This window comes from Neophocaena asiaeorientalis, unplaced genomic scaffold (genome assembly GCF_003031525.2).
Source record: "Neophocaena asiaeorientalis asiaeorientalis breed wild unplaced genomic scaffold, Neophocaena_asiaeorientalis_V1.1 scaffold78, whole genome shotgun sequence".
Classification (NCBI taxonomy): Eukaryota; Metazoa; Chordata; class Mammalia; order Artiodactyla; family Phocoenidae; genus Neophocaena; species Neophocaena asiaeorientalis.
Window position 1 is genome coordinate 18188104 of NW_020175018.1, and position 8862 is coordinate 18196965.

Genomic DNA, 8862 nt, shown 5'->3' on the forward strand with positions numbered 1-8862 from the left:
CACAGGCACAGGCTCCGGACGCGCAGGCTCAGCGGCCATGGCTCACGGGCCCAGCCGCTCCGCGGCATGTGGGATCTTCCCGGACTGGGGCACGAACCCGCGTCCCCTGCATCGGCAGGCGGACTCTCAACCACTGCGCCACCAGGGAAGCCCATATCAGTAATATTTTCTGCATATTCATACGTGGCAGAGAAATCCCATTAAGTCTGTAAGTCCCATTCCCCTCCCTGAAGGACTCCTCCCGCTGCCTTCTTATCTTCTCCATCAGCCTCTGATCGGCTGTTACCCTGGGACCTTCCTCACCCATCTTCTGTTTGGATCTCCTACTCTCTGGATCCATGGCATATGGTCTCTGGCCACTTACTGAGAAGGGTACCTGGAAAGTAAACGTTTTTGTGTCCGTGAATGTCTGAAGAAAATCTTTATTCTTTCTTACAGTCGGTTGACGAATTGACTGGGTCAAGAATTCTGTATTTAAAATCGTCTTTCAGAATTTTGAGGACTTTGCTTCAGGTCTTCAGCCTCCAGGAACGCTGTTTCTTTGTTTAGGACCCACCTGTTCACCGGATGTTCCATCCTGATGTGGCCTTGGTGCAGGCCTGGTCCAGTCACAGGGCTTGGTCACTTGTGGGCCCTTCAATACTGAGATTCACAATTTTCAGTCGGAGAAATCATCTTGGATTTTTGCTTTGACTTTCCTTCTACTCCATTTTCTCTTCCTGGAACCCCTGTAAGGTGGACATCGGACCTTCAGGATTGAATTTCTAATTTCCTTATTTTTTTCCCTTTCCTGATTTCCATGCCTTAATCTGTTTTAGCCTAATATCTGGAAGATGTCCTTGGTCTTATCCAGTCCTTCTGTCAAATGCCCTTCTCTTTGGTGAGGGATCTCCATGTCAGCGTCTGGAGTCTTCCCCAGACCACTCAGTGTCTCCACAGAAGACTCTCCAATCTGTTGTCGAGGGGGGATGGCAGCCGGCTTCTCACCTCCCTGGAGCCTGGAGCCCCTGGGGACCCATTTCTCCAGAGACAGACCTCAGGGCCCCTGCAGGGTAGGGCCAGGCCCTGGGCTGCACGCGGCGGGGATGGAAGGTATCTGGGTCCAATTGCTTTGAAGAGAACCTAGTCCAACTTCCTGTTCACGTACACGCACGTACTCCCTCTCACACTCACACACATGCATGCATGCACACATACACACTCGGCCCACCGCCCCCTGCAGAGGGACCTGGGGTTGCCCTAGGCTCGGCCTTTGCAGATTGGAGGGGACTGGACAGAGGCTGGCAAACTGTCTCCCCTCTCCCAGCCCTGAGCTAAGGCACCGGCCCTCCCCCATCCACTCTGCACCTCCGGTGTTGGTTGAGATCCCCCGTCTGCTGTGTTCTGTGGGTTATCCTTTTCTCTTCCCTCCCTCCATCCTTCCATCTTTGCTGCCATCTTATGGGGTTTCAGTGGGGTGGTTTGTCCACTGTGTGACGCAGAGGCCCCAGGTCCACCCTGTCCTCAGGGTCCTACCACGAGGAGGTGGCACTGTGGGCCCAGCTTGGGTCTGTGACCCTGACCCCGAGGCCTCTGTGCTCCACCTTGCAGAACATGCCCAACGTCCGCGACCACGACGCCTCCATCTACCTCCGCCTCCAAGGGGACGCCTTGTCCGTGGGCGGCTACGAGACCAACCCCATCTTCTGGGAGGAGGTGAGACACCAGGGCTCAAGGGAGGGGTTGGGGCTGCGTCTCAGCGTGGAGGAGCCTTCTTCCGGAGACTGTCCCCCCGGAGCTCCCCCGACCCTGGGGGCTTACCTGAGAAGTGGCAGATCCCCCATCCCACAAGGTCAAGGTCAAACCCATTTTATCCAACCCCTGAAGAACCTGGCACACAGGCAAATCCAGACTCGGGGCAGGTGGAGGGCTTGCCTCAAAACATCAACCGTCAGAGGCCGCAAAGTGTTAAGTGATGACTTTAGAAGATTATGAAAGCACTGAAGCCCTCTGTCCATCAACACAGTCCCGTGCCCTCCCCCACCCCCGTGGTTGCGGCACAGCTCCTGGGGTTCATGCAGGGCCAGCGGCCCCCTCAGCACCCCCAGCCCCCTCGAGCATGTACGGGCCACCCCAGCCCCCGTACTCATGCACTTAGTCTACAAATTGAACAACAAAATGAGTCCTTTCAGCCAGATACTGTTTAACTTTGGGGAGAAAGAGGGAGACCAAGATAAGAGTCCCTGTCCCCAGAGGCCTCTATTCTGGTGGGGAGACACACAGTAAATAAGCAAAGAAGTAATGCAATTTGGGACTGTGGTCTGTGCCCCGAGTGAAGTTAGCAGGTTAAGGATAAGCCTAGCGAGACTGGCGTGGAAGGATGTCCTTCGGACTGTGCTCGGGCAGGGCTCCCTGAGGAGCTGACGTCGAGCAGACAGAAGGTGGGGGAGGAGCTGCCCCAGGTGGAGGTGAAGGCCCTGAGGTCAGATCAGGCTTGCTTTTCCCGAAGACCCAAAGGAAGGTCAGCGTGGCTGTGGGTTGGCGGTAGACGTGGGCAGGGTCCGCTCACGTAGGGCCGATCTGACTTAGGTGAATGGGGTGAAGGAGGGCGGGAGGCAGGGCGACCGGGCAGAGCAGGCGGGCCTGGGGCGGGGCTGGAAGGGGGTGCAGACGGGCCGCTGAGGGGCCGGGGGAGAGGAGACACACTGCGGGGACCAGCCCAGCGCTGTCACCACCTAATCAAGAGGCTGGCCAGGCCCTGCCTGGCTCTCACTCCCATGGGACGCTGTCACAGGGCAGGTTCCCTGCCCACCTCCCCAGGTGTCAGACAAGTTTGCCTTTGGCCTCTTCGACCTGGACTGGGATGTGTTCACCCAGCACATTGAAGGTGCCATCAACCGGGTCCCCGTGCTGGAGAAAACGGGGATTAAGTCCACAGTCTGCGGCCCAGGTGAGTGGGGGTCCTGGAGCCGGCGGGGGGGCTGCCCCGTGAGGCTGGCCTGTACCGGGCACGCGCCGGCCGTCCCTCCGTCCTGGGCCTCAGGTGCCGCGCTCGATCTTCTCTGCAGGCAAAGGGCGTGAGCTCGGTGAGGGCAGAAGTCCGCCCACGGGCACATGGCCAGGCTTCCTCCCGCCCACGCCCGCGTGAGTCCCTCCTGAGGTCCCGCCGGGCTCAGTCCCTACTTGACTTGTCCCTGGAACTTGGTGTTTTCATCCGTAAGATGGGATGAGTGCCCTCCCAGCGCCTGGTGAGGCTGAGCATGGAGAACAGGGCCAAGCTCCTCCCTGATGCCATTCTCACAGGCCCGGAGACCCCCGTTCCAGGTCAGCCTCGCCCCCTTTGCCCTCTGCCCTCGGCAGGCAGGCCAGCAGGGCCGCACGCCCACACAGCATGGAAAGACCCAAGCCGGTGCCTCCCCTCTGGCCCCTGGGAAAGCTGAGCTGCAGGAAGCTGGAGGGAAAGGGGGAGAACAGAGTGGCTCAACTTCCGATGCCCCCCTTGGGTATGCACGGTGCAGCCCCTGCCCCTGCCCGGCCGGCCGGTGCCCACGGGGATTGAACACCAGGTGGGACGGACTCAGACCCCCAGCACTGACGCGTTTGGCCAAGGCCACTAGTTTATTGTTCAGGGCCTGCCGGCCAGGCTAGACTTTGGACATTCAAACTGATGTGACTTGTCCCAGCACGGGTCACTCACAGCTCAGCATGGAGAGGTGACCACTCGACGACGGAGCCTGAGAGAGGGCCATCCTGGGGTTGCCCAGGGAGCTCAGGGACCCCAGGGTGGGGGAGGCCCAGGCACGCTGAGTGTCTCAAAGGCTGTGTGCAGATGGAGAAGGTTCTAGAATAAGATTCAAGCCCGGGACAACGTCAGCGGGGACGTGGTGTGGGGGAGCTCGCACAGCATCCGCCCAGCTCCTTCTGACAGCTGAGTGCCTGCCTCGTGCCCGGGCACGTGGGGAGCACAGCGGGGGAGCCTGTGTGGGAGGCTGGGCGGAGCTCCCGGAGCAGGAACCCAAGGCGGGTGGGCTCGGGACAGGGGGGCAGCACGTTCCCGTGTGACGGCACTGGGGTGCAGGGGTGAGGCTGCTGGCCTGGGGTCCTGGCAGACGGTGGCCTCTGGGCGTAGAGGGGCCCAAGCTGGCCCTGGGGCCCAGACGTTTCAGCTGCGGGGCTGAGGGCGGGAGGTACAGGGGTGGTGGGAGCAGGGTGGGCCACCCAGAGGGTGCCGTGGGGGGCTGCAGGGCCAGGGTTCCGGGCGGGCGAGACACGCCACTCCAGGCTGGTTCCAGCAGAATCGTGTGGGCATCCCCCCTCCTTCCTGCGCGGATGGTATCGCTTTAATCCTCAAAAAAGGCAAGAAACGGGTAGGATGTGCCTACCTAGGGATGGAGAGAGGTTCTGAAAGATACAGTTGCCCAAAGAGGAAACTTTGTGTCTGAGGCTCTGAGTTTCTTGAGCCTCGGTGTCCGCATCTGTGAAATGGGTGACAGGTGGAGTGAGACGAGGAAGCCACACATTAGGTTACAGGGCAAGGCCCAGGCCAGCCGGCACAGCCATTCCTACAGGCCGAGCAGGGCGTGAGGGGCAGGCCAGACCAGGGGAGAGGAGGGGTCCCGACGCCAGCCTGCAGACTGACGGGGAGTCCAGGCTTCTTGGTTCCGGCACACACAGTGTCTGCACAGCCGCCAGCCCCGACTGCTTTAATCTGTTCAGCTCATGAAAGAGCCTTTGGCGAGAGGACAGCTTTCTGGGGAGAGGCAGCTGGGGTCCCCCGGCCAACCCCAGGGTCTTGGGGCACAGGGTGCGAGGTGAGGGCCGAGGGCTCACTGCCCCGGCAGCTTCCCGGGGCTGCGTGGGGCTGGCAGTGAGAAACCCAGGCCCGAAGCAATCCCAGGGGCACGGGGAGCATTCTCGCTTTAATTGGACTGGGGGTCATGGCCCCCAGGAAGCCCTGCTGCGGGGGAGATGCATGTGGAGTCTGGTTTCCCAGCTGCGAGGGAGGTTCCGTGGGGACATCAGCACTTCTCACCAGGGAGGACAGGCCGGTCAATGACCCTTGGCCTCCAGAGCAGAACAGGGAAGTCCCAGGCCCCCTTGACTTCGGGGAAGCTGGGGGCGGGGAGACCTCTCGTTCCAAGGTCGGGAGGTCAGAGCCAAGGTGGGGGCCCCTGTCCCGTGCATCCTGCATCCTCTCGAGTCATTTGTTAAACATCCAGGCGACCCTGACCCCCAAACTTCCCTCCTGCTGGCTTTCTGTAAGGCTGCTCAGAACGTTGTGGAAACATTTACAACACTCGCAAAGTGCTCACCGGGTCATCCCACCGACCTCCACACAGTCCCCAGAGAGGCCCCTGACGCTTCCTCACAGGGCTCTCGCCCCTCCTGACGCCTCCCCCGGAGGCTCACCAGCGTCACCGTGGCCTCCAGGGACTCACCCTAGGCCCTGCCCTCCTCTCCGCCCTGCTTCTTCCACCCTCCCCTGTGGCTGTTTGGGAGGCTCCCCAGCTTCCCAGGGCTGGTGGCCTCCTTCAGCTCAGATGCTGAAGATCGGAGACCGGGGTCACCGGTCACCAGCAGGGAGAAAGCCAGCGCTTGTGACCAGTGCAGACGGCGCTGAGGGCCCGGCTGGGAGCCAGGCAGCCCTGACCGGTGGCCCCAGCTCCTGGCTGTGAAGCGTCTTCCTCTGTGACCGGGGTTATGATGGCGCCAGGGGGGCGCTTAGGAGCAGCCAGCCCTCCGGTCACTCCAGACCCAGAATCCCACTGTGTTTTCTCTGCAGGCATTCCCTTTTCCCCTTATTTACCCATTTGCTCTCTGTCCCTCTCACTCTCCCGTCGGCTCCCCGAGGGGTGGGGCTTGTCTTGTTCGGAGCCACCTCCCGTGGCCGAGTTCTGGGCACAAACAGGTGGGCTGCAAATATTTGCAGACCGACTAACTCACAGCCCCGTGAAGTAAATACCCTGATCCAGATTTTACAGATGAGGAAATCAAGGCGGCCTTAGCCAAGGTCACACAGCTGGGAAGGGGTAAAGCAGGGTTTGAACCCAGGACTGCGGCTGCAAAGTCCAGCTGTTTATCATTATGCCCGAGGATCCCTCTCCCTCCGATCCTGGCCTCTGCTCTTGGCACACTGACAGCAGACAGAAGCGAGAGACTTGGTCTCCTCTCCCAAAGAACTTATGATCCTTCATTCACTCAGTGAACATTTAGCAAGCACCTGCTGTTTGCTGGGCCCTGTGCTAGGCCTCGAGACACCGCACACAGTGAGCAAAGCCCAGCCCCTGCCCTCAAGGTACTCGTGGTCCAGAGGGCAAGAGTGCCCTGCAGTGACACAGCAGGAAGATGGTACAGTGACCGGGAGCCCCGTGCAGTGATGGGGGCTCAGGGGGCGGCCCCTCACCAGCAGGAGAATGGTGATAGTCGTAAGACACACCAGGACCCCCCCAAGGCAGAACCCAGTTCAGGTCGTAAATGCTGAGGAACTCAGGGGAATGTGGCAGGAGCAATCACGGAGGCTTCCTGGAGGAAGCAGCGTTGAGCTGGGTCTTGAGGATAGGGAGGGTCTGGATGAAGGAGGCACCTACACACCCCCACCTCAATGACTGCCCTCTTGGGAGACACCGCCCAGGAGCATGTGGCCGGGAAGGAGCTTCAGGCCTACCCCTCCCTTTCAGAGTCATTCACACCGGACCACAAGCCCCTGATGGGGGAGGCACCCGAGCTCCGTGGGTTCTTCCTGGGCTGCGGCTTCAACAGTGCAGGTGAGTGTGGGCAGCAGTGTGTCCCCGACTCCCTGGCATCCCTGCAAGTGAAGACAGCCAACTGGGCCTCTCCTTCAGTTCTCAGAGCCCCCCCACCCCACCCCGGGTTGGGGTGCTGGGCCTGGCAGCACTGCAGCCCTGACAGGGGTGGAGATGGGACAAGCCTGCCGGGAGGGGGTGAGGTCCCGTTAGGAGGTGTGTGGCACCCCAGGTGTGAGATCCAGGGCTTAGGGGCTGCTGCTGCCCATAGAGGTGGGAGGGGCACAGAACTGAGGTGCAGGGCCCTGGGGGTGGATTGCAGACCTGTGGCTCTGCTCCTGCCAGGAATGATGCTGGGAGGTGGCTGTGGGCAGGAGCTGGCCCACTGGATCATCCACGGGCGCCCAGAGAAGGACATGCACAGCTACGACATCAGGCAAGTGCCCGCTGGGACCCGTGGGCAGGAGGTGGCTGCCCTAGGATGAGGTGGGGTGGGGTGGGGTAAATATCCAGGGCTATTTAGAAAGGAGCCTTCCCTGAAATCCAGAGGGCTTCTTGGAAGAGGTGGCAGTAAGGGAAGAAGCCTGCCAGTGGGGGCGGTGCTGCAGGGTCCCTGGGTTTGGCAGATCCTCGGCCCTCTACAGTTTCCAGGACCTCTTGTCCCAGTGTCCTGCCTGACCCGCCTGACAGCTCTGGGAACAGCAGTGGGATCTTATCGTCCCACTTTGCAGATGGGGAGACTGAGGCCCGGGGAGCCGGAGGGACTGCACAGTCTGCCCAGGAAATGGGGCTGAATTGGTGGTCATTGTTAGGACATGTGCGGGTCTGGGAGACAGGCAGCCCTGAGCGACATGTCAGCTGCATCCATCCCTCACTCACAGGGTGTCTGGAATCAGTCAGACCCTGTGCCGAGCACTTTCCTCTCTGTAACCTGGGGTGTGATGTATATGCTGTAAATGTCGCCGGCAGCAGTGAGCGTGTTTGTGTAGGTAAAACGCTCGGCATCAGGTCTGCACACGGAAACACTAAACAAAGCCGAGCTGAGCCCAGGGGGCACTGGTATCAGAGTTGGGAGGCGTCCTGGTTGCCCACTGACCTCTATGAGTCAGGACAGGGATGCGGGTGCCCCCAGGCCGGGTCCGGAGGGTGGCAATCCGTGGGGCTGGGGTCTGGCCCCCAGGTGGCAGTTCTGCGCCCCGAGCCCTGCAGGTGGCAGTTGAGGCAGTGGCTTGGAGGGGCCTCTGTGGGTGTTCGGCCCCCTCCGCCGTGACTGGGGAGATCCCAGCTGCCCAGCAGGGCTGGAGGTGCCGCTGGTTCAGCTCAGCACACCCCAGCTCCTCTGCTCACCTCGTCCCTGCCTGGCCCGCTGGGGACCTTGTGTCCACTGGGGGGGATGTCTGGCCCCCACAGAGACAGACAGACATACCCTGAGGTCCCCCCCACTGCCGCCCGCCCCATGGCGCCTGGCACAGCATGGTCCGCTCTGGCGCCACCCTGGAGTCTGTCTGGGTCTGTGCCCACGTGCTCTCCCAAGAGAGGAATGTTCCAGAAATGATAAAGCTGCACGGGGCCTCAGGGATGGGCCAGTCCAAGCCCCTCCCGCTACAAACAGCGAAACAGAGGCGCCGTCGCAAGAGGCATCTTGTCTGAAGTCACCCCGCGTGCGAGCCAGAGTGGGCAGGGACCCAGCTCCAGCCCTGCAGGGCTGTCTGCCGTCCGGCTTCCCTCGCGGGGTGAGGCCTCAGCACTGGCATAGGATGGACCAGGGCGTATCCTCGACCTCGCCGAGTGGCCTCTCACCTCCAGGGCTGGTGGAGGCCCCTGGCATGGGTCTGAGCCTCCCTCCTCAGCCACCTCTTCTCACAAGTGTGACATTAGAGGGAGCCTCTTGTGGGCGGGTTTGTGGGTGGAAGGCAGAGCCCCTGCCTCTGCCCCGGCCTGGCTGGGGCCTTGCGTCACAGGTTGGAAGGCAGAGAGCCCAGGGAGGGAGCCCCTGAGTGCTGGGGCCCAGTGGGTAGGGGTCGGGGCTGTGATCTGGGCCACCCGCCTTTCTGGTCCGGGCAATGCACCCAGGAGATGACCGGCTCATGGCATCGGGCCTGAGCGGTCACTGATGTGGGGCGTCCGTGTCCACCCAGCA

General features: G+C 61.4%; 1 protein-coding gene across 1 annotated transcript in view; it reads left to right on the forward strand.

Annotated features, from left to right (window-relative positions):
- Window positions 1-8862, forward strand: part of SARDH (sarcosine dehydrogenase) — a 66818-nt gene that overhangs the window by 13918 nt on the left and 44038 nt on the right. The window contains exons 8-11 of the mRNA XM_024762361.1: window positions 1591-1695; window positions 2800-2929; window positions 6657-6743; window positions 7068-7158. Coding sequence (XP_024618129.1) covers window positions 1591-1695; window positions 2800-2929; window positions 6657-6743; window positions 7068-7158 — 413 coding nt within the window. The remainder of the gene's footprint in view (window positions 1-1590; window positions 1696-2799; window positions 2930-6656; window positions 6744-7067; window positions 7159-8862) is intronic.